This window comes from Galdieria sulphuraria (assembly GCF_000341285.1).
Source record: "Galdieria sulphuraria unplaced genomic scaffold scaf_28, whole genome shotgun sequence".
Taxonomy (NCBI): domain Eukaryota; phylum Rhodophyta; class Bangiophyceae; order Galdieriales; family Galdieriaceae; genus Galdieria; species Galdieria sulphuraria.
In genome coordinates, this window is record NW_005178447.1 from 162,431 (window position 1) to 182,662 (window position 20,232).

General features: G+C 37.0%; 11 protein-coding genes across 11 annotated transcripts; 6 read left to right on the forward strand and 5 right to left on the reverse strand.

Annotated features, from left to right (window-relative positions):
* Positions 1 to 3: 3 nt before the first annotated feature.
* Positions 4 to 2,010, reverse strand: Gasu_35040 (peptidylprolyl isomerase). Its single transcript, XM_005705578.1, has 3 exons — positions 1,801 to 2,010; positions 717 to 1,712; positions 4 to 614 (listed from the first exon to the last, which is right to left on the reverse strand). Exons 1-3 carry the CDS (start codon positions 1,906 to 1,908, stop codon positions 72 to 74), a joined length of 1,647 nt encoding a protein of 548 aa, XP_005705635.1. The 5' UTR covers positions 1,909 to 2,010; the 3' UTR covers positions 4 to 71.
* An 8-nt stretch (positions 2,011 to 2,018) lies between these two features.
* Gasu_35050 (dolichyl-diphosphooligosaccharide-protein glycotransferase) lies at positions 2,019 to 3,160 on the reverse strand. Its single transcript, XM_005705579.1, has 3 exons — positions 2,739 to 3,160; positions 2,373 to 2,681; positions 2,019 to 2,311 (listed from the first exon to the last, which is right to left on the reverse strand). Exons 1-3 carry the CDS (start codon positions 3,090 to 3,092, stop codon positions 2,051 to 2,053), a joined length of 924 nt encoding a protein of 307 aa, XP_005705636.1. The 5' UTR covers positions 3,093 to 3,160; the 3' UTR covers positions 2,019 to 2,050.
* Positions 3,161 to 3,584: 424 nt separating this feature from the next.
* Gasu_35060 (uncharacterized protein) lies at positions 3,585 to 5,809 on the forward strand. Its single transcript, XM_005705580.1, has one exon. The coding sequence runs from the start codon at positions 3,611 to 3,613 to the stop codon at positions 5,636 to 5,638; it is 2,028 nt and encodes a 675-aa protein (XP_005705637.1). The 5' UTR covers positions 3,585 to 3,610; the 3' UTR covers positions 5,639 to 5,809.
* Positions 5,810 to 5,819: 10 nt separating this feature from the next.
* On the reverse strand, positions 5,820 to 10,454 carry Gasu_35070 (pentatricopeptide (PPR) repeat-containing protein). The gene is made up of 10 exons (XM_005705581.1): positions 9,932 to 10,454; positions 8,658 to 9,879; positions 7,778 to 8,603; positions 7,413 to 7,716; positions 6,734 to 7,207; positions 6,502 to 6,683; positions 6,307 to 6,450; positions 6,159 to 6,246; positions 6,008 to 6,106; positions 5,820 to 5,953 (listed from the first exon to the last, which is right to left on the reverse strand). The coding sequence occupies exons 1-10, from the start codon at positions 10,431 to 10,433 to the stop codon at positions 5,865 to 5,867; spliced, it is 3,930 nt and encodes a 1,309-aa protein (XP_005705638.1). The 5' UTR covers positions 10,434 to 10,454; the 3' UTR covers positions 5,820 to 5,864.
* Positions 10,455 to 10,494: 40 nt separating this feature from the next.
* On the forward strand, positions 10,495 to 11,421 carry Gasu_35080 (chaperone protein DnaJ). The gene is made up of 2 exons (XM_005705582.1): positions 10,495 to 10,767; positions 10,821 to 11,421. The coding sequence occupies exons 1-2, from the start codon at positions 10,517 to 10,519 to the stop codon at positions 11,398 to 11,400; spliced, it is 831 nt and encodes a 276-aa protein (XP_005705639.1). The 5' UTR covers positions 10,495 to 10,516; the 3' UTR covers positions 11,401 to 11,421.
* Positions 11,422 to 11,425: 4 nt separating this feature from the next.
* Positions 11,426 to 13,374, reverse strand: Gasu_35090 (UDP-sulfoquinovose synthase). The gene is made up of 2 exons (XM_005705583.1): positions 12,422 to 13,374; positions 11,426 to 12,366 (listed from the first exon to the last, which is right to left on the reverse strand). Exons 1-2 carry the CDS (start codon positions 13,340 to 13,342, stop codon positions 11,482 to 11,484), a joined length of 1,806 nt encoding a protein of 601 aa, XP_005705640.1. The 5' UTR covers positions 13,343 to 13,374; the 3' UTR covers positions 11,426 to 11,481.
* Positions 13,375 to 13,384: 10 nt separating this feature from the next.
* Positions 13,385 to 14,875, forward strand: Gasu_35100 (UDP-sulfoquinovose:DAG sulfoquinovosyltransferase). Its single transcript, XM_005705584.1, has 2 exons — positions 13,385 to 14,230; positions 14,285 to 14,875. Exons 1-2 carry the CDS (start codon positions 13,493 to 13,495, stop codon positions 14,849 to 14,851), a joined length of 1,305 nt encoding a protein of 434 aa, XP_005705641.1. The 5' UTR covers positions 13,385 to 13,492; the 3' UTR covers positions 14,852 to 14,875.
* Positions 14,876 to 14,879: 4 nt separating this feature from the next.
* On the reverse strand, positions 14,880 to 16,504 carry Gasu_35110 (amino acid/polyamine/organocation permease, APC family). Its single transcript, XM_005705585.1, has one exon. It carries the CDS (start codon positions 16,464 to 16,466, stop codon positions 15,009 to 15,011), a length of 1,458 nt encoding a protein of 485 aa, XP_005705642.1. The 5' UTR covers positions 16,467 to 16,504; the 3' UTR covers positions 14,880 to 15,008.
* Positions 16,505 to 16,534: 30 nt separating this feature from the next.
* Positions 16,535 to 17,375, forward strand: Gasu_35120 (ubiquitin-conjugating enzyme E2). Its single transcript, XM_005705586.1, has 5 exons — positions 16,535 to 16,707; positions 16,768 to 16,795; positions 16,854 to 16,940; positions 16,997 to 17,178; positions 17,225 to 17,375. The coding sequence occupies exons 1-5, from the start codon at positions 16,669 to 16,671 to the stop codon at positions 17,348 to 17,350; spliced, it is 462 nt and encodes a 153-aa protein (XP_005705643.1). The 5' UTR covers positions 16,535 to 16,668; the 3' UTR covers positions 17,351 to 17,375.
* Positions 17,376 to 17,384: 9 nt separating this feature from the next.
* Gasu_35130 (60S ribosomal protein L13e) lies at positions 17,385 to 18,155 on the forward strand. Its single transcript, XM_005705587.1, has 2 exons — positions 17,385 to 17,553; positions 17,608 to 18,155. Exons 1-2 carry the CDS (start codon positions 17,431 to 17,433, stop codon positions 18,112 to 18,114), a joined length of 630 nt encoding a protein of 209 aa, XP_005705644.1. The 5' UTR covers positions 17,385 to 17,430; the 3' UTR covers positions 18,115 to 18,155.
* Positions 18,156 to 18,164: 9 nt separating this feature from the next.
* Gasu_35140 (RNA-binding protein) lies at positions 18,165 to 20,205 on the forward strand. Its single transcript, XM_005705588.1, has 2 exons — positions 18,165 to 20,096; positions 20,143 to 20,205. The coding sequence occupies exons 1-2, from the start codon at positions 18,196 to 18,198 to the stop codon at positions 20,159 to 20,161; spliced, it is 1,920 nt and encodes a 639-aa protein (XP_005705645.1). The 5' UTR covers positions 18,165 to 18,195; the 3' UTR covers positions 20,162 to 20,205.
* Positions 20,206 to 20,232: the final 27 nt, after the last annotated feature.

Sequence of the window (20,232 nt, forward strand, 5' to 3'; positions counted from 1 at the left end):
TGTGCATTTGTAGGTGAATTTCTTATCCAATCTTTTCAGAAACAAGAATATGTCGAGTATACTTGTATTTATTAATCCAAGTCTTCTTCTCCCCATTCTAAACCACTACTGCTAGTAGCACCAAAACCACTTGGATAACTCATGAGGTTTCCAGGGTCTTCCATTTCCGATATATCAGCACTCACCAACTCCACATCAAAAATAAGCAAAGCATTAGGAGGCAATACATCACCAAACAATTCATTCATTCCATTTGAAGCGTCGGGATGCACATAAAGAGTTCGATCTTCTCCTTCTCTCATTCCCTCAATACCTTTTCTCAATGCATAAGGTGCATTGGTTAAAGATAATGTCAATGGATGGACGACTTCTCCACTTTCATCAGCAGGAGGACAAGAAAAGAATACACGACCATCTAATAATCGACCTTGGAGAATAATCATCACATTAGAATCCTTATGAGCTGCAGGTGCCTGAGTATCTGGAGTGGTTTCTCCAGACTCCCAAACAATCTTTCCCGACTCAATCACATGAATATCGGTGTCATTGGCAATTTCTTCAAAAAACTGATTAGCTTCCTTCCAATTGACTTGAGAAACAAACTCTTGAGCAACCTATTCTCATCATCAATACGTAGACACACACACACACACACATATATATATATATATATAAAATATTCTACAACGAAAAAAGGAAATTTTTTTTCAACTTACCGACTGTAATAGACTCATTTGTCTTTCATATTCAGATAAAGACATTGGAAAGTCTTGTCCAGTACATGCCATTTTGATACCTTGTACTACTTGTTCATAGTCCAAACCTAAACCTGAATTGATAAGTGATTGACCTAATGCATGTCCATAGGATTGAGCAAGCAACTTCAAGTCGACAGGAAGCCTCTTTACTCGTTCTTGAGCTGCTTCCAATTTCTTACGTGCCGCTTCTCCAACAAATAAAGAAGCTTCTGCTGCACTTGGAATAGTTTTACTTGTCGACATTCCTGAACTAGAAGATGCAGCTATTCCTCCGCCGACTCCTCCTCCACTTGAATTATTGTAATGTTTCATATTATCTGAACTCGATAAACCCATACCACCACCTGTCTTGGAAAACATCATTTTGGCAGCTTCCATACTTTCCTTCCAACGCTCGGGATCATTCAATACTTTGGAAAATTCTGGGTCAGCTTGTATCCAAGGCTGTAAAAAAGGATTGTTTTTCACTGCTTGCCTACTAGCTTCCAATTTCTCAGGATCATTTAAGTATTCTTGCATAGCTGGAGTTTGCCAGATACTTGAAAGCATCTCACTCATCGAACCCATATCTCCACTACCACTCTGCGCTCCGCCCATCAAAGACTGAACTAAATGGCTCAATTGGCTTTGATTATCTGTATTAGGAAAGGTACTTGACATTCCTAAATTCTTCATATAAGAACTCAAAGTATCTTCTGTTATTGTACCCAGTCCAACGCTAGCCGAACTGGAAGAAGCTTCTGTTCGCTTTTTGTCTTCTGAAACGGTTTCCGAAGAAGATGATACATCCGAATGGTTTTTAGAATTATTTCCACTTGGCTTGGCTCCTACTCTTCTCACCACGTTGATAGTAACACCATCGGATACACTGTAATTGGCTAAAGGAGCATCAGGATCCAACACTTGCCCTTTGTATAAAAGTGTTTGTCTATCTGCTACAATACCTGAAACTTCCTAGTACAACAGAATGTTAGTGTTCCCTTTTTTAAAAGATGAGGGTATGTCGGTAGAACAGACGCCACCAACTTGACAAAACACTTACTGCAATCTTTTCTTGTAAAGAGTGGACAGTATAAATATTGGTAGATTCTCCCACCGATACGTCAAACTGTTGTTTATTAAATGTCTTTACTTTGATCGTATATGCCATCACAAAGACTGCACAATACAAAAAATGCTCACCACTCTCTCTCTCTCTCACTCACACACACAAAATCGGTATAACGAATAATCACACGATCAACCAACCATAATATTGTTGAGTTGATGAGATCTTTTATTCTCACTACTCCTCAAGTATGCTTCTTTTTGGAATGTTGTGCCTCTTGTGAGGAACAATGTTGGCTCAATAACTGTATCCATTTCATTCCACTTATCCATGTCACTGGAAAGATAGCCAACATAACCTTCCAAGTTTTTAGAATATTCCAACTCAACCAAAACTTCACCAAGCAATACACAAAACTTGCAAGACTCATATGAAATATGATAAACCATATAGTGGATAGACCTGTGGGCATTTGTAATGGATAAATATCAGATGTCGTTAATAGCTAGTTACCAAAAAGTATTTAGTTTTTCCGATTCCAATATATATTCAAATAATCAACATACCCAAAAGATATAAACAATCAGAGGCAATATGACCAGACCAGTAAATAAAAAAGATAAGAATATAGGAGCTCGCTTCATGGGTGGCTTGAATAAGTGTTCAATCTCCTCTTGTGGATAAAACTTCCAACTTATATCAAAGTCAAATATGCCCTTTGGTCGAGGAGTATTCTTTACTCGATAGCTCAAGTTGACAGAATCAATAAGCAACTGATGAATACCTCGTGACACTCGATGATCACCAATCACCAACTTTGCCAAAAAATCCCCTTGTTTACCTTCAAAGCTTTCAATAACTGAAGCATCCATCTTCTATATAAATTGAATCATAAAACAAATGCACTATAGGAAAAGCTTCAATATACTTACGACTTCAAAAAGAAGGGATCCGGTACCGCGTCTACGAGGTAAAAACAAATATTCACGTTTGGTTGACTTTTCAACAAAACTTATCCAAACTTGTTGCAAGTCTTCTAAATCAACTAAAGAACCGGTATTACTCAAATCAACCAAAATATCAAGTTGTTGACCTTCTTCAAGTGGTAAAGGCAAAGTCACTGGTAACGGATCTGAAGTGACGAGTTGTTTCTGAAATAAAGTTTGTGTACCGTGGGTATGTGATATTTCAACTCGTTGTAGGACAAACTTGTTTTCTATAGCAAAAACACTCCAACTCAACTGAAACAAGCAAAACCACCATATCCGTCTTGATAAAGAACCCATCAATAACAACTGAAAATGAACACGGCGTTGCGTTTTAAAAGAAATAACTATGCACAACAATCATCCTCCTAAGAGATTAAGTTTGCTTTATTTTGCAAGTCCTATTCATCATAAGTGATACACATTCAAGAAAATTCTATCAGTCTATTAAAGACACTTGAACAGCGTTTCATTCTCAAGCAAAATAATAAATATAGCATGGTTGTCCTATTCTAAGAACTCCAAATGTTGATTTTAGAACTGCCACGAGTCATGTTTCATGAGAATTCATTAAACACGTGGAAGATACGAGGAGTATTAGAGAATGTCCTTGAAAGGACGGGTCTCCTGGTGTCCCTTATCGATACATCTCCAAAGCCAACGTGGTTGCATAATTTCCTTTCCCGCTCATGAACAAGGACATTCCGACGTATAGCAATTGCAATTAAAAGGTCCCATGTGGAACCAAACTCTTTTTGTTATTTTGAAAACAAGATATTGTCTAGTTCAAACAGAAAACTTCATTACAAATTATCCAAATGAGAAATTATCATTTAATTTTGACTATATTGTGCTTAACTAGTGCTATTCTGCCTCTAGTGCAAGCACAAGGTAAGACTTGTCAATCTCAAGCAGGAGCTGAAGTTTCATGGACATATGATGGTTCTTCAAACTCTACCATTATATGGAACTTTACTAATCCAACCAGTGAAGAGAGATCTGTTGTACTGATTCGTGGTGCCACAGGTACTTCTTCTAGTAGTGGTGTTCCTGCTTATGCGTTTGGTAATGCCTATTTTCCGGCATATGCAGTGGATGGACTGGCAGAGTTTTATTCCAAGCCTACAGCATCAGATACTAAGGATAGTGATACTCCATTAATGTTGTTGGAATATTTAACGAGTAGTTCTTCTACTACATATCACAAAGGAGTTGCATTTGTGTTTATTCTGAAGCCTGGTACAACCTTTACTATATTAGAAGGAGGCTTCGATGACATTGTGCCATATTGTCAAACATTGTTGGATGTGGAATATTATGACACAAAAACAGTGAATATTGATTATGGCTTCCTTTCTCAATGCTTAGAATTTGGCTTTATCTGTGAACCGGATCCATTTAATGTGACTACAGCTATATATCGACCTGTGAATGGTTCCTATTTGAGTCAAAGTGATTTTTGGCCTTCTGAAGGAGACACTATAACTATTTATGGTAGCAGCAGTAGCAGTAGTAGTAATACTAGTCCAACAAGTACACCTACTCCTACTCCTGTTCCATCTCCTTCTCAAACCATACTTGCTACATCAACATTGGGAGACTTCTCATATATGCAATCTTTGGGTAGTATTTCCAAGAATGTCACTTATGCTTTTTGTCCCAATGGTTCTGTGGTTACTGGTATTGAAAATTATGTTGAAACGAGCAGAAGACTGAAAGCAATACGTTTGTTATGTAGTGATGGTAGTGTCTCTGGAACCATTGGAGTTTCTTCCTTGAACAGTCTTACGAAACAAGAACAAAAATGTCCTAGTCCAGGTATTCGATCCATAGGTGGAAAAAGCCATACCATGTACTCCACGAATATTCCAGTACGAGCTGTATGGGATATACAAACATTCTGTTCCAATGGAAACTATTCATCATTGACAAGTCATGAACAAGAATTTGATACAATGCAATATACTATTTGTCCTTTTGGTACCGTTGCTAATGGCATCAAGGCGGAGATTTATCAATCCTATGATATTATTGCTACCATTACTTTGGAATGTGAGACGTTGAATGCAACTTCTTCGAAAAAGAATAATCCAACCCCAACTCCTGTGCCATCTACGCCTACAGCAACTCCCGTACCATCTACTCCAACGCCAACTCCAACAGCTACATGTGTTTCTATCTTAAAAGAGACAAGTTCTTCCAAAGGACAATGGACAATTGGCACTGCTGGTACATACGGTGTGGAAACATTTGGATTAGGAGGAGCATCGAAGACCTATGCACAAGTCTTTTGTGAAGAAAATGCTACAGTTTCTGGAGTAGAAAGCTATATTCGATCTGGACATTTGGTTGCTTTTCGTTTATTATGTAGCGATGGTAGTCAAACATCCTTGCTGGGATCACAAAATACTAGTGGAACTACCCATTCTCGTTTCTATTGTGACTCTTATGGAGTTTGGGGATTGGGAGGAAAATCCAATCAAATATGGCCTGGATTGTTGGCAGAAAATGAACTATGGGACATTAGAGTACTTTGTCAATCCGGAAACTATTCTTCATTGACGAGTCATACCAATGAATATGATGGTCCAGAAAGTTACGCTCTTTGTGCTACCAATCAAGTTCTCCAAGGTGTACATGTGTCTCAATATAGTGATGATAACTATCTAGGCAGTGTACGTGGATACTGCGTTGCAGTCAATACTTCTTTGGCAACTATAAAGAATTCTGGTCTCACCATGTTGAAGAGAACTCCGGTTTCCACTAGAACGATTAGAGCTCATTCACGAGATGTTGTGGATCATTATATTCAGGCATCGATATCTCGTCAAAGAGGAGGAATTTAAGACCCGAATATTGTTGTGGTATTTTTCGATTATGGTTACTTGCAACATTTTGGTTTGCAAGTCGGCTTTTTCGTTGATGTTTTCGTATTTTTGCATCAAAAAAATGATAGGAAATATAGTTATCTTGCTTGTAGAATGATTTGTTGCATGTATAAAATTGCGTTGGAGTGAAAAAGAATAATCATCTAGATTTTCTCTTCACATAATGATTCCAAAAGGAACTTTTTCAATATCCTAAACTCCATAAAGGAGGAGGTGGTGCATTTCCTTTAGCACTTTGGTACCGATAAACAGCCAGACGTTTCAATTCTCCAACTAGAGTCGATAATCAGTTAAAAGAAAACATTTCATACCACTTCAGAAACTTACAAGGCAACAAGCAACCCATTGCTTGTAACTCCTGTGCATAAGATTCTACTTTAGATTCCATCACTCGATCTTTGTTGGATAACAATGTCAAGTCTGTTACTATTTCCAAAATCAAAAACAAAAATTGCAAAACTAATGTTCCTTTTTTTACCTAAAGACGAATCTCCACGAGACTTGGCTTCTGCAATCAAAGCTTTATATTGACTATTAAGAATGAATACATTGGGTGGTTTGGAATGCTATCAAAGTAATGATGACATAAATAGACGCTTTCAACATACAACACAAATAACTCTTACCAATATATTCAACACTTGTGAACGATCCATTTGTTTTTCACGCAACAAGCCCAATGCATATTGAAAGTAGATAAAAGGCATAGGATGAATGCCTTGTTGAACAGATTTGTGAAACAATTCAAATACTAGATTCCACTGTCGATGCTGAATACGAAATCATCTATAAGACAACGTATCGATAACAAAAGACATTACCTTGATTACCGTATCTAATAACAAAGAGATTGAAATTTCCGAAAAGGTCAACTGTTCTGTACAAAACTGTCCATAATAATACATAGCTTTGGAATAGTCATTCATATCACGACATATACCAAACAACACTTGAAAAGTACGATGTGTTCTAGTCAATGGCATATTTTCAAATATACTCAATCCTAAAAACAGTCCATCCATGAAATCTAAAAGTAGATATATAAATCGCTACCTTCTTCGTAGTCCTGCCGGATTCGACAACATTCCATAAGGATTGCATGGCAAGTTTCATCGAGAGACAAACCTTCTTTCTGCATCAACGCCACAACATACTTGATTCTATCGGAATCACCCAAAACTGCACAACAAAATAAGAGAGAGCGGTATAATAAATAATCAGTTGGAACTCCTTCGTGAATGACTTCCTGATAAAATCGAAAAGCAGAGTTCCAATCTTTGCGACAACCACACAGTGTAATAAGGTTGGAATAAAAAGAGCTTGCAGGACGTAAGCCTAGTCCTCTACTCAACTCGTAATAAAAATAAGCATCTTGATAGAGTCTCCAACGAGTTGCTATACCCAGTGCTTTTAAAATTACGGTACCGCTAGGTTTCTTTCCTTCCACATAAAGGTCTTCCACAAGTCTCTTTGTAAAGTGTGGAGAAGACTTGCGAAGATCTAAATAACGTAACAGTGCCTGTTCTTCTATAAGCGTGAGTTGAGAATAACTTGACGAAAAGTTCTTGTCAAAAGTACTGCAAGTAAACAATCTTTTGATACAAAGACAAGTATTGCTGTTGAAAACATGCCATAGTCTAATAAAACTGTTTGTTTTCATCTTTCGCAATGTAGACTTGAAATATCTTGCAGATTCCGTAAGCATTTCAACTTTATCAATTAGAAGAGGTACCACCGTAAGTTTTCAAAGATTCCAAAAATTTGGAACCAAAACGTCCCATTTGTTGACCAACAAACTGAGAAGCAAAGTCTACAACAGATGTATTCGTATATTCTTTCTTCTGCTTGTTTTGCACATTAGAAGAAACCTGTTTCCATGTTTTGGTTTCTGAACTCTCGAACAACTTATTTTCCGATGCACGTCTATTTCTATGTCGATGTAATAAAGAAGGAGTTGGTGCAGGCAAATAAGGAAATCGTGCCACAACTGGTAAGATAGGTGATGAATAAGCTTCCTTGAATGTTGCCTGTTTTACCTTGCAACATAACAGAGAACGATAAGCATTATTCAATATTCAAAACAATGGTTCGACTTACTTGTGCAGTTTGTTGTTTTGAGTAACTTGAAATACTTAGTCTTCCCAACAAATGTCCCATTCTATCAAAATGGAAACAAGTATTCGACTCTAGTTGCTCTTTCCAATTACTTGGAAGATTTTGTGTATTTAGAAGAGTCTCCAGAGTAGTTTTATATTCTTTCCATTTGGAATAAACATCATTGTTGGTTTCTTGCTCTGTATTGCTTGTCTCATGTTGTGAAAAACAAATATCGCCCATCCATATAAGGTCCATATACAACTGCAATGTGATGGATAGATTGGTTAACTTACCATCTTTCAAGTTCTTCATGACACCAAAACATTCTAACCATTTCATAAAATGAGAACAAGTAAAAAGACGGAATATTTGTATATCCTCTGTAAAATGTAATGCATCCAGCAGTTGAGTATATTTGCCAAGCTCCATAAACCACTGAATGAGAGATTCTGAAGGATACTTGGAGTCCAACTCAATACTATCTTCACTGGAATCAGAACAAGTAGAAATGTTTTCCAAAGAACAATAAGTAAGTGATTGTGTCTTCAACGATTGAAGAATAGAAAGAAATATCATATGATGAATGAGATGATGTCGAAATTTGAGTTCCATTTCCGTGAAAAGTTGATTTCTTTTTCCTATCCATTCGGAACCTAACTCTTCTATGGAAGATGGAAAAAGATTGAGATGTCTCAAAATTCGAACACAACGATATAAATATAATAAACCAGATAAGACAAAATCCTGTTTTGTAAGGGACTCGCTAGTTTCCATTTCTTTTTCTTGGCAAAGCAAACAAATATGTGACATTATTCCATCCAATTGCCTAAATATATTCCGGTCATTCTATTCTTTACAAAACATAAGGAATGCAACTTACTTTTCTAAAGACTGCAAGAATTGTGAATAGCATTGCAAAATTTGCTTATGAATCCTATCTAATACCGATTGTCTTTCTTCATGTAAAAGTAACGATAACAAGGAAGGAAAGGTTTGATGGAATAACCGTTTCAAATGCTCAATAAGTGGATCATACCAAATACGTATATTCATATCCTTCATAAGAAACTCATCTATCCACACTTCCCATGTGCATTTATCGGATTCTAACAAGGAACAAGTAAAAATCTTTCGATTGTCATTTCTTTCCTGATCTATATACATCCAAAATGTTCCAGCCCAATCTCCACAATGTTTCCAATAACTTTCAGTTTGTAGACAAGTGGAAATATTGTTCCTCATGATGCCTTCCATATGTGCTTTAATGAATTGTTCTGCATTTGTAAAACTAGCATTCAATATCGTTTTGAAAACGTGACGAATACAAGTAACTAAAGACATTGACCATATTCGTTTCAGATTCTCTATTTGTTCCCAAAAATTTCTTCGGTTCTGCTCAATGGAAAAAGAATCCAACTTGGATATATGAAGATGAAAAATCTCAATCAATCTATCCACATTTTGTTCTGTTGTCACTTGCTTCAACCATTCTTCCAAATTACATTTCATATCTTGATTCACATTCTCAAGCCACTTATTCATACCATCCTCACAAACTATCTCCATGTTGGGGTCGTTGATATCTTCCAACTGTCGATGTAAAAAATGCAAAGTCATCGAGTCAAGTTGACGGTTGTATAAACTTTGTATCGTTTCCATTACAGTTGGCGTTTTTCGTTCTTGAAGTAGTTTCTCATAAATTAGCAATGTTGTCATAATACTGTTCATTCCTGCCTCAATCAGTTCTAAATTATAAGAGGAAGTCTTATCTGATGATATTGCTGAGAAACAATCTGACAAGCATCGATATCGCAAATCTAAGAATAGTTTCCATTTTTCAACTAAACTCGATTGGTTGCTATGACTCAATAATAGTAAAAAAACAAAGCCAGAGAAGATATCCAACTTGGCGTTAGTTTTCAACAACTCCGATACTTTCTTCTCCAATCTATCACTTACACTCTCACAATAATCCCAAAAACTTGCTAGAAACTGCTTTAGTGGCTGCGTTGTCAATAATAGTCTTTGTTCCAACTGCTCTTTCCTTTGTCTCACTGTAAGCAAACCCAACTGACAAGCTAAATAGTCACCACTATCCAAATCTTTGTCAGCTTGTTCCTAATGACTCCACTATAAAAGACAAATCCTCTTTACAGTGTTCCAAATGACTTATGATAGACTCTTGTATTGGACATTGTCTTAACAAGTGCTCATCTTTATCCACTGTTGTTGTCGTTGTTGTTGAAGTTCCCAAAGCATATCGTTTAGTTCCCTGTTGCTCTTCATTCCACTTTTGACAAAACGAAGAAAGCCTTTTTGTGCTTTGCGTGATACATTTGGTATTTTCTTTTTGTTGCACTAAGGTTTTGAAAGCCTTTGTTAGATCCGCTAGGTGACTCTGATAAACTTGTTGCAATCTTTCTCTTTGTTCTCTTTCCTTTTCTTCCAACTTTTTGACCTGTTGTCTCAATTGTGTTACATTCATACTGGATAATAACTTGGCTGCTTCTTTTTCTGCAGTGGTTTTCCATAACGAATGTTGTTTGTGTTGCATCCTGTTTATGGGAAGAATTGTGTAAATGCCGTTCCTTGAAAGGCTGTTGTGAGACAAAGACTTGTCAAGAATATGAAACAAGTTTAATAATGGAACAACCATCTTCTTTTCCTGATAAAAACTCGGAAACTGTGACTGAAAGTGAAAGATGGAAACCTCCTTTTTTTCTGTTGTTTGGTGCCTTTATGATTCTAGGAAGTTATGCTGCAGGAATGTTAGGTTTAAGAACTTCTAAATTTGCCTTTGGAAAAGACTTGTACAGAGCTTGGGAAGCACATGAAAAAATAAGAGGAAGAAGACCCGAAGACATATTCGGAAAGTCTGGTGAAGAAAGTACTAGTCGAGCTTCACAAGGAGAACCATTTGGCAGCACGTGGGAACAAAGAATGGACCAAGCAAGACAAAAGGAACAAGCAGATAGAGAACGTAGAGCAAGGTAAGCACTTTGGAGTTTCGTGAAAAGAACAAAAAAGGCAAATAACTTTATAGGGAAGAGTTTCGTTTTCGTATGGATGAAGCTATGAAAGAACAAATGAAGCAAGCCTATTATCGCTTTTATCGTCGAAGTGGTCCTCATCTGAATAACATTCATTTTGGTTCAGGAAGTGATGAAGAATGGAGAAGGAAGATATTCGAAGAGATATTGAAAGAAGTACAAGAGTCGATGAAAAGAGCACAATACAAAAGTTATCGTTCACAAAAGTCAGATAGTGACTCTTTTGAGGCTTGGTTTGGTGGATTGGGTGGAAACAGATTTCAAGGATATACAAGAGGTTACTTTTATGAACAAGCAAAAAGAGAACAACAAAGACAAAGAGAGGAATCAACTTCTGGAGTCTTTTCTGCACCTCGCGGGAATATGTATGAAAAACTTGGTTTACCTTTTGGTGCATCGATGGAACAAGTTAAGGAGGCTTATAGGAAAGCTGCACGATTATGGCATCCTGATACTTATCAAGGAAATGATCCAAAAATGGCAGCCTCTCGTTTTAGAGAAGTAAATGAAGCTTATGAATATTTGAAAGACCCAAGTCGAAAGGAATCTTATGATCGTAATAGTCGAATGTAGAAGAAATCAAGTTGAACAAAAACAAAAATATTTGGAATTGTTTATTATTATTATTCTTCTTCTTATTATCCAACCGAGTATTTAGGTAAGGTTGCCATTGGCAGTTGTACATTCTTCCAAAGTCTTTTTCAACAGTTTCATAGTTTCCGGATTTCCTCTGCTTAAGACATACAACATATTCTCTTCATCTAAGGAATCAATCTTGTCGTTATTATTAACTGACACATTGGATGACTTTTTGTTGACTTCTTCTTTTCCAGCATTAACTTCATGAAAATGGGCTACCTTACTAAGTAATCTAGCATAAGTATTTCCATTCAATTTCTGTTGAGCATAGCGTTCACAATCTTCTCTTCTCTTCTTATTCCAATAAGAAGCAGGTAATATCTTTTTGGGATCACAACGATATGCATATCTTTGTGCTACATTGACTACCTCATCTAATAAGCCTTCTGATAATAGAATAGGCTCATATCCCAAAGAACGAAATTTTCTATTAGAAACTTGCAATTCATTCTCTGCCGATTCTTGTCTTGGATTACTAACATAAACAATATCTACTTGAGTCATACGAGATACCAATTTAGCCAAGTCTCGAACGCGATGACATTCTGCCACTTGATTGAATATTGCAACTCTTTCACCTTGATTGGGAGGATTGGCAACAGCCAAAGCAATACATTTAGCAGTATCTTGAATATGAATAAATGCCCTTGTTTGACCACCTGTTCCATATACCGTAAGTGGAGCTCCTAATGCAGCCTGCATCAAAAATCGATTAAGAACTGTTCCATAGTCACTATCATAATCGAAACGATTGATAAGACGCTCATCTCTTCTAGTTTGTGAAGTATTGGTGCCCCAAACAATGCCTTGATGAAGGTCAGTAATCCGAATAGCATCATTTTTCTGATAAAACTGAAATAGTAATGCGTCCAAACACTTCGTAGTATGATAAACAGAACCCTAAAATCAGATATTCTATTACTGAAAACTACCCATCGATCGATTGAATACTTACAGGATAGGAAGGATGCAAAATATTAGAAACTTGACCACCTGGCAAAACAACATCAATATAGCCTTCTGGAATTTCTTCTCCACTTGTCCCATAACCATAAACTCCCATTGTTCCCAAATGTACCAAATGAATATCTAAATTGGATTCCACAATAGCACAAAGTAGATTGTGAGTGGCATTCACATTATTATGGACAGTATAACGCTTTTGGGATGAACCTTTCATAGAATATGGAGCTGCTCGTTGTTCAGCAAAGTGAATGATAGCATCTGGTTTCTCTTTCAACAACAGTTGTAACAGACGATCATATTCATTTGCTATATCCAAACGTTCAAATCGAAGTTCACGACCAGATACTTGTTTCCAAGTCTCTATTCTTTCAGTAATAGGATAAATGGGAGTAAGGGAACCAGCTTCCAACTCGTTATCGATATTCCGACGAGATAGATTGTCCACAATCAACACTTCGTGTCCTACCTCTGAAAGAAAAAGAGAAGTAGGCCAACCACAAAACCCATCACCACCACAGATGATTATTTTCTTTGGAGTTCCATACATCATAAAGTTATGTTCTCCGTTCATGGCGCCATTGACGAGGTGGATTCCATCATCATGATGAGTGGGGTTGGAACCTACACCAGTTCTCTGTGAAATATCGTTATGTTCCCCAAAATAGTTGTTATATTCTACACCGCTGTGCTCTGATTGTTGTGCCATTATAAAAGATAAATAAAACGCAAGTCTGCCTGTTCTCCTCCACTGACCGTGAACAGCTTTGTTCTGAACAACTCGTTGACGAGAGCAGCTACTACAGCGAATACCTTTAAGCCGAACAGCAAACTGCAGTTCCTTGGTATAAAATCTTTCAACATTGCCAATGGTAGGGTAGGCATTAGTCACAAAACACGAATAGTTATTCATACCTGACGAGAGAGTAATGTGAAATCGAAGAATAAGGCCGTTTTATGGGATAAATTGATTCATAAAAAGATTCTTTTTCTTCTTCCACACACAGTTAGGTGAAAGAAGTGAGTATTAGCAACTGTATTGAAATAGGCTATTCACAATAATATGCAACAACTACAAGAATGTCACAAAATTACAAAAGCTTCAAGTGGACAAGCCGTTGCACTTTCTTGCTATGGTCCTGAAGACCTGAATCTGTGCAAAACTTTGCCCAGAAAAGTAGTAATGATAATTGAGCCAACACCTTTTACTCACATTTCAGGATACTCCAACCGTTTTCGAGAAACTTTGAAATATCTAAAACAAGCAGGAGATGAAGTGCTTATTATTGTCCCCGACAACTCTTTCGATGCACCTCAAGAAATTTATGGATTTCCTATCATCTCTATTCGAGGCTTTCGTTTCTTTTTGTATCCCAAAATAACTTTATCTTTTGGTTTGTTTGGAGGAATATTTTCAGCGCTTCGACGCTTTAGACCAGACATTGTGCACGTTTCCACTCCGGGGTTTATTTCCTTTGCAGTATTGTTTTATGTTTGGTTACTCCGAATTCCGCTGCTTTTTTCTTATCATACACACCTTCCAGTTTATGCACGTACTTATGGTTTGGGACTTTTAGAACGATTCTCTTGGAGACTGATTTCCTTTGTACATAACAAGGCCGACCTATCTATTACAGTATCTCCTCAACTTTGTCAAGAACTGGCTGACCACGGAATAAAGCATATTGACTGTTGGAGAAAGGCAGTTGATACCGAAACTTTTCATCCGCACTTTCGAAATGAAGCTATGAGACTTCGTTTAACGGATGACCATCCAGACTGTGTATTACTGATTTATGTGGTTGGTATATTTCTGGATAATTCTATCAGTTTCTCATTGTGTTTTTCTATTTAGGGAAGATTGGGTGCTGAAAAGAATTTAACTTGTCTCAGAACTGTGATAGAAACTATTCCTAATGTTCGTTTAGCGCTGATTGGAGATGGACCTTTTGCAAAGTATTTGAGAAAATATTTTGCTGGTACGCGTACGCATTTTACTGGACAACTCAGAGGAAAGGAGCTATCGGAAGCTTTTGCTTGTGGTGATGTATTTGTGATGCCTTCAGAGTCGGAAACGATGGGATTTGTAGTCATGGAAGCAATGGCAAGTGGAGTTCCAGTTGTAGGTGCAGCAGCCGGAGGTATTCCTCATCTCATTCAACATCAAGTGACAGGTTATTTATATAATCCTGGTAATATAGACCAATTGATTGGTTTAGTGAAACAGTTGGTGGATAATCCTTGGTTACGAAAGGACATGTCGATTCAAGCCAGAAAAGAGACTGAGAGATGGGATTGGTATTCTGCTACAGCCGTTTTAAGAAATGTACAATATGCTCAAGCCATTGAAAACTTTCAACAAAGCAAAAGAAGAAGAATATGGAATAAGATACAAAAGATATTATTTTGGTGGAGAAGATAGTTGAGAGTATACTTGAAAATATTTTGGATGGATAAGTTTAATAGTTACAAGGATGATAAGGCCAAGTTGAATACTTTTATTTCGGTATTAGGGAGAGAATTGGTATGATTGGTATTGTTTCTTATGAGGTTGGACTGGCTTTTGTGAGATGATATATTCATAGCGTTGTTCTTGTGGGTATTACTGAATGCAGCCTAATCCAACCTATTTTTTGAAAAATAAGATACATAAGTATTCCCAATGCAATCATAACTAAAGTGGTCACTGCAGCAGCCCAATTACTTAACAATATCATTCCACAACAACAAAATAACCCACTTGCAACTAATAACCAGACAACCCCATTTCCACCTGCAACTCGAAAAGGTCTTAAAAGATGTCCTTGTGAATATCGAAGACCTATAAAAGCACACAATTCCAATGCCAACTTGAGACTATACAAAACCGAATCAACTTGCAAAAGGCTTTCAAAACTGAAAATACTACAAAATGCGGTACCCAATGAAACCAAAAGAATACAAAATATCGGAGTTGCATATATGGAATGTAAATAACCAAGTCGTTTGGGTAACAAACCACATATAATCATTCCATATAAAGCACGTGATGATGTAGCTAATAAAGAATTGAGCATACCAACAGCACTAACCATTCCTCCTAACGCAATCCAATAGCCTAACCAACGTCCACTAACTACTTGGTTACAAGCACGAGGCCAAAATGCATCCGTCCACAACTCCCAATTCTGATTATATGTTACTGTGGATAATATTGGAAGGAGAAAAGATATGATTCCCATTGCACATGACAATAAAATAGCTTTTGGATAAGTTTGAGAAGCATTTCGAACTTCTCCTGCACAAGTGCCTGCACTATCATAGCCACATAGATTCCATAATAAAGATGCAAAATATAAACGCCAATGAGATAGTTTCCAACCTCGAAAACTTAACCAAACTTGAGGAGAAGCTCTTGGAAGACCCATCAAAGCCAACAACAAAAAGGGAAAACATACAAAAATAGTAAACAGAATAGAAGCCCATCCCACCATATGCAGTCCAATCACATTCAGTACAGTACAAAAAGACAATATAAGTATTCCTCCCAAAGTTGTCCACCAACGAGATATGCTACTAGTTCCTATCAATACTGATAAATAATCGCTAAAGAGTCGGGGTAATAACGCATTATCCACCAAAGAGTCCACAAACGTCCACCAACCAACTTGAAAAGAAAAAAAACTTCCAAAAGCTTCATAAACCCATAAAACAAATCCACCATCTTTAGGAAACATGGTGGACAGTTCTGCTGTCATCAAGGCTTGAGGAACAGACCATAGCCAAGGAACAATCAAGATACCCACTATTGCAGGTAGCGGACCTGCTGCACCAACCAATGGCTCCAATCCATAACCACCTCCAGCAGTTAATAAATAAATTAGACTGGATAGTTGCCATACTCCAACACTTCGCTTAGGAAACGATTCACCAAGCTCCCAATCTTCTGATTGTTCTGTCAAGAACTGTAAGCCTTCAAAACTGGAGGCTTTTTCCTCAGTTTGTTCTTGTACAGAGTGATTATTGGATATCGTAGTAAGTTCTACATTTTCCTCCATCAAAGTTTCAACTAACACACAATATGTGATCCACAAACTGAAAGACTTATATCATTCTATTCTCTCCCCAAATCATAATGAATTATACGCGTTGTTGGAGTTGGACTTTGAAATTGGTTGTAGTTATTCTCCATTTTGTAGTATATAGAACATCTATTAACAAGAATTAGTAGAAAACCTTGTTTCTATACCCTTAAAAATTATGAGTAGTTTGTCAGGGCTTCCTAGAAGAATTATCAAGGTTGGTTGGGTTGAGTTATAGTGACCAACTGAATAGATACTGGAACTTTTAGAAATTTAGGAAACTGAAAAGTTACTTCAAGATCCAGGTACCATTGTATTATAGTGAATTGTTCTGTTGTTATTGTACTAAAAGTAGGTTTCTAGTTCCTGGAATAAGTGCTGTTCCTCACGAAGACAATGCTCGTTACTTTAACGTGATTATTCAGGGTCCTGACTCTTCACCTTATGAAGGTAGTACTAGAAAGAAAACTTGTTTGTTGTTTATTTTTCTTCTTTTCATTCGTTAGGAGGTACTTTTAAGTTGGAATTGTTTCTTCCAGATGATTATCCAATGGCTCCTCCTAAAGTTCGTTTCTTAACAAAGATATTCCATCCCAATATCGATCGTTTGGGAAGAATCTGTTTGGATATCTTGAAAGATAAATGGAGTCCAGCGTTACAAATCAGAACTGTTTTATTAAGTATTCAGGTAAGTGAACTTGGGAAGACTCTTATTCTCTATTATCTATGAATAGGCACTGTTGAGTGCACCTAATCCTGATGACCCTTTGAATAACGAAGCAGCTGATTTATGGAAGAAAGATGAACGTCGAGCTATTGAAACTGCTCGAGAATATATTCGTTTATATGCTTCGGAATAAAACGATCTTTGCAACTTTAGTCCATTTCCATTCAACGTTATTGGGTGATTTGTGTGCATCGACGTCGTGCCTTTTAGAATATGGTTCGACATAATAATGTAGTTCCCAACGGTCACTTTCACAAAGACTGGCAAAGAAGAGTAAAAACATGGTTCAATCAACCTATGAGAAAGAAGAGAAGAAGATTAGCACGTCAGAAAAAGGTCTGAATGTTTTTTTCTCATAGAGTGGATCTTTGGCTTACATTTGTCTTATAGGCAGCACGTTTAGCTCCTCGTCCAGCTAAAGGTCCCTTGAGACCCATTGTGCATTGTCCCACTGTGAAATATAATATGAACGTAAGACTTGGAAGAGGTTTTACTTTGGAAGAGTTGAAAGAGGCCAAGATCAATCCACAATTTGCTAGAACGATTGGTATTAGTGTTGACCGTAGAAGAAAGAATCGTTCAGTAGAGTCTCTTCAGACCAACGTTCAACGCTTGAAAGAATACTTGTCGAGACTAATCTTATTCCCCAGAAGACACGGCAAGCCAAAGAGTGGTGACAGTGATCCTTCAGAACTTGCCATGGCAAAACAAGTCTTTGGAGATGTATTGCCTATTCAATCCACTACTTCGACAAGTGTAGAAACTCGGACAGTAACAGAAGAAGAACGCTCAAAGAGTGCCTATCAGACTTTGAGAGTTGCCAGAAAACAAGCCAAAAATATTGGAAAACAGAAGAAGAAAGAAAAAGAACAAGCAGAAGAAACTTCAAAAGAATAAACTGAATATTTGTTGTTTTATCAACAGTTGGAAAACTCTTGTACAAACGGAAAAATATTTTACGTCTTGGCATTGGAGACGATGAAGGAGAAGAAGAGGAAAATAGCTCAAGTTGTCCACTTGAACGAAACGTATGCAGACTTGATAGATAAACATTGTTTATTTATAAATAACCTCGACTATTTAACGAAAGAAGAAGAAGTGACGTTATATTTTCAAAGTTTTGGTCCCGTCAAGCGTTGTTTGGTTATCCAAGACGCTGTTACTGGCCACTGTCGAGGCTATGGCTTTGTCAAGTTTCAACGAGCCGAAGATGCAGCCAAAGTATTGGAATGTGGACAAAGACTAGTTTTTTGTGGCCAACGTATTTTAGTTGACTATGCTTTAAGAAGAACCAAAACGGACAAATCGGATCAGCAAGAAGAGGACACTCCGTGGGTTGCACCCAAGTCCTCCAAACTCTTGGGTTTGGGTAAAGGAACCAGTGCAAAACAATTGTTGGATTCTAAAGTATCAAGAAATTCTCAAGACATAGCGAAAAGAACTATTCTCATCAAACCTGTTTTACAAGTGCCTTGGTTGCAGCAATTCAAAGAACTATTGTATCCTTTAAAAGGCTTTCTCATTTGTATTGGACCCATAAGAGGAATTCTACACTGCATATTTTCTACTCGGGAGGCAGCAAAGGAACATATTTCTTATCTACAACAATCTTGTAAAAAGTGGCAAAGCAATTTGGATGTTACCTTTGCACATGTTCCTATCACCAAACGCTGTACGGTTGTTGTTCGAAATTTACCTTTTGCCACGAGTGAAGAAGAGTTGATGAATACATTTTCCAAGTCGGGTCCTGTAAAACTTGTGAGACTTCCAAAGAATATCAAATATCCTAATGTATGTCTTGGTTATGGCTTTGTTGAATATTTTCTTCCTAAAGATGCAGAAAGTGCCATTAGAAACTTGAATGGAATAGAATTGAACGGTCGTATGATAGCAGTTGATTATGCGTTATCCAAAGACAAATATTTACAAGAGAAACAAAGCATTGATATGACAGAAACTTGTCAAGAAAAGTATAAAGATAATCATGTCACAGACAAATCCTCATCAGTTCATATTGATAGCAAAGATAATCCTGACAAGAGAACCATCTTGATACGCAATTTACCTTTAGGTGTTCATGAGTCACAAATTGAGTCTTGTTTTGAAGCATTTGGTAAAATTGAGAAATGTTGGATAGACAAAGAGAAGAATACTGGACAGAACAACGGATTGGCATATGTGCGTTTCATAAGACAACATTCGGTTGTGAATTGTCTTAGGAAAGCCAATGAATTATCAGAAGAGTGGGAGGATCCTATTTTGCAAAAGAAACTAAGGAATTCTAGTCTTGCCAAGGAAGTGAGTGCTGGAGGTATTCGACTCGATGGAAGAAGATTGATTGTGTGCCATGCACTCAAAGTGAATTCTCAAGAAAACAAAGAAAATGAACAGAGAAAGAAAGATGCAGAAACAAGAAATCTTCATCTTCTTAAGGAGGGCTTTATAGACCCAAAAAGCAAACTTGCCAAAATGTATTCTGAGACAGAGTTACAAAAGCGTTTGGCTCTTTATGAATGGAAAAAACAAAAGGTTGAACGTAATCCAAATATAATTGTTTCTTCGACTCGTCTTTGTATTCATCAGTTGCCACGTTCTATGACTGAGAAGGAACTAAGAAAGTTGATACAAATTGTTGCAAAAGAAGAAATGGCGAATATGAATATGAGTTTGTCATCCCAAAAAAAGATAGTAAAAAATGCATTTATTCTTCGTGATTCGAAGAGAAAACTGAAAGATGGAAGTTTTCGTTCAACCTGTCGAGGTTTTGTGCAGTTTTTAGATCCTTTAGTTGCTGAGAAATGTTTACAACGACTGAATAGAGATTCAGATATACTCGAAACCTTTCATGAGGAATGGAAAGGACGTCGTCTGATTGTGGAGTTTGCATTGCAAGACAAACGGAAATTATTAGCTTTGGAAAAAAAGAAACAAGACTTGCAAATGAAGAATGATGATAGAACTAATAATGTACGTCAGTTGAACGATTCCAAACAAAAGTCCACAGCACAAACGACT

What these genes read in the sequence shown, in the direction of transcription:
- Gasu_35040 (XM_005705578.1), bottom strand. Translation starts at nt 1,908, where the DNA reads ATGGCATATACGATCAAAGTAAAGACATTTAATAAACAACAGTTTGAC. An exon ending in CTTTACAAGAAAAGATTGCA is followed by an intron (nt 1,713 to 1,800) that starts GTAAGTGTTTTG and finishes CTGTTGTACTAG; the next exon opens with GAAGTTTCAGGTATTGTAGC. An exon ending in AAATGAGTCTATTACAGTCG is followed by an intron (nt 615 to 716) that starts GTAAGTTGAAAA and finishes TGATGAGAATAG; the next exon opens with GTTGCTCAAGAGTTTGTTTC.
- Gasu_35050 (XM_005705579.1), bottom strand. Translation starts at nt 3,092, where the DNA reads ATGGGTTCTTTATCAAGACGGATATGGTGGTTTTGCTTGTTTCAGTTG. An exon ending in GATCCCTTCTTTTTGAAGTC is followed by an intron (nt 2,682 to 2,738) that starts GTAAGTATATTG and finishes CAATTTATATAG; the next exon opens with AAGATGGATGCTTCAGTTAT. An exon ending in TGATTGTTTATATCTTTTGG is followed by an intron (nt 2,312 to 2,372) that starts GTATGTTGATTA and finishes TTTGGTAACTAG; the next exon opens with CTATTAACGACATCTGATAT.
- Gasu_35060 (XM_005705580.1), top strand. Translation starts at nt 3,611, where the DNA reads ATGAGAAATTATCATTTAATTTTGACTATATTGTGCTTAACTAGTGCT.
- Gasu_35070 (XM_005705581.1), bottom strand. Translation starts at nt 10,433, where the DNA reads ATGGTTGTTCCATTATTAAACTTGTTTCATATTCTTGACAAGTCTTTG. An exon ending in CCGGCAGGACTACGAAGAAG is followed by an intron (nt 6,684 to 6,733) that starts GTAGCGATTTAT and finishes GACTGTTTTTAG; the next exon opens with GATTGAGTATATTTGAAAAT. An exon ending in CACAAGTGTTGAATATATTG is followed by an intron (nt 6,247 to 6,306) that starts GTAAGAGTTATT and finishes TTACTTTGATAG; the next exon opens with CATTCCAAACCACCCAATGT.
- Gasu_35080 (XM_005705582.1), top strand. Translation starts at nt 10,517, where the DNA reads ATGATTCTAGGAAGTTATGCTGCAGGAATGTTAGGTTTAAGAACTTCT. An exon ending in GATAGAGAACGTAGAGCAAG is followed by an intron (nt 10,768 to 10,820) that starts GTAAGCACTTTG and finishes ATAACTTTATAG; the next exon opens with GGAAGAGTTTCGTTTTCGTA.
- Gasu_35090 (XM_005705583.1), bottom strand. Translation starts at nt 13,342, where the DNA reads ATGAATAACTATTCGTGTTTTGTGACTAATGCCTACCCTACCATTGGC. An exon ending in TTTTGCATCCTTCCTATCCT is followed by an intron (nt 12,367 to 12,421) that starts GTAAGTATTCAA and finishes ATCTGATTTTAG; the next exon opens with GGTTCTGTTTATCATACTAC.
- Gasu_35100 (XM_005705584.1), top strand. Translation starts at nt 13,493, where the DNA reads ATGCAACAACTACAAGAATGTCACAAAATTACAAAAGCTTCAAGTGGA. An exon ending in GTGTATTACTGATTTATGTG is followed by an intron (nt 14,231 to 14,284) that starts GTTGGTATATTT and finishes TTTTCTATTTAG; the next exon opens with GGAAGATTGGGTGCTGAAAA.
- Gasu_35110 (XM_005705585.1), bottom strand. Translation starts at nt 16,466, where the DNA reads ATGGAGGAAAATGTAGAACTTACTACGATATCCAATAATCACTCTGTA.
- Gasu_35120 (XM_005705586.1), top strand. Translation starts at nt 16,669, where the DNA reads ATGAGTAGTTTGTCAGGGCTTCCTAGAAGAATTATCAAG. An exon ending in AAAGTTACTTCAAGATCCAG is followed by an intron (nt 16,796 to 16,853) that starts GTACCATTGTAT and finishes GTAGGTTTCTAG; the next exon opens with TTCCTGGAATAAGTGCTGTT. An exon ending in CTGTTTTATTAAGTATTCAG is followed by an intron (nt 17,179 to 17,224) that starts GTAAGTGAACTT and finishes ATCTATGAATAG; the next exon opens with GCACTGTTGAGTGCACCTAA.
- Gasu_35130 (XM_005705587.1), top strand. Translation starts at nt 17,431, where the DNA reads ATGGTTCGACATAATAATGTAGTTCCCAACGGTCACTTTCACAAAGAC. An exon ending in GATTAGCACGTCAGAAAAAG is followed by an intron (nt 17,554 to 17,607) that starts GTCTGAATGTTT and finishes TTTGTCTTATAG; the next exon opens with GCAGCACGTTTAGCTCCTCG.
- Gasu_35140 (XM_005705588.1), top strand. Translation starts at nt 18,196, where the DNA reads ATGAAGGAGAAGAAGAGGAAAATAGCTCAAGTTGTCCACTTGAACGAA.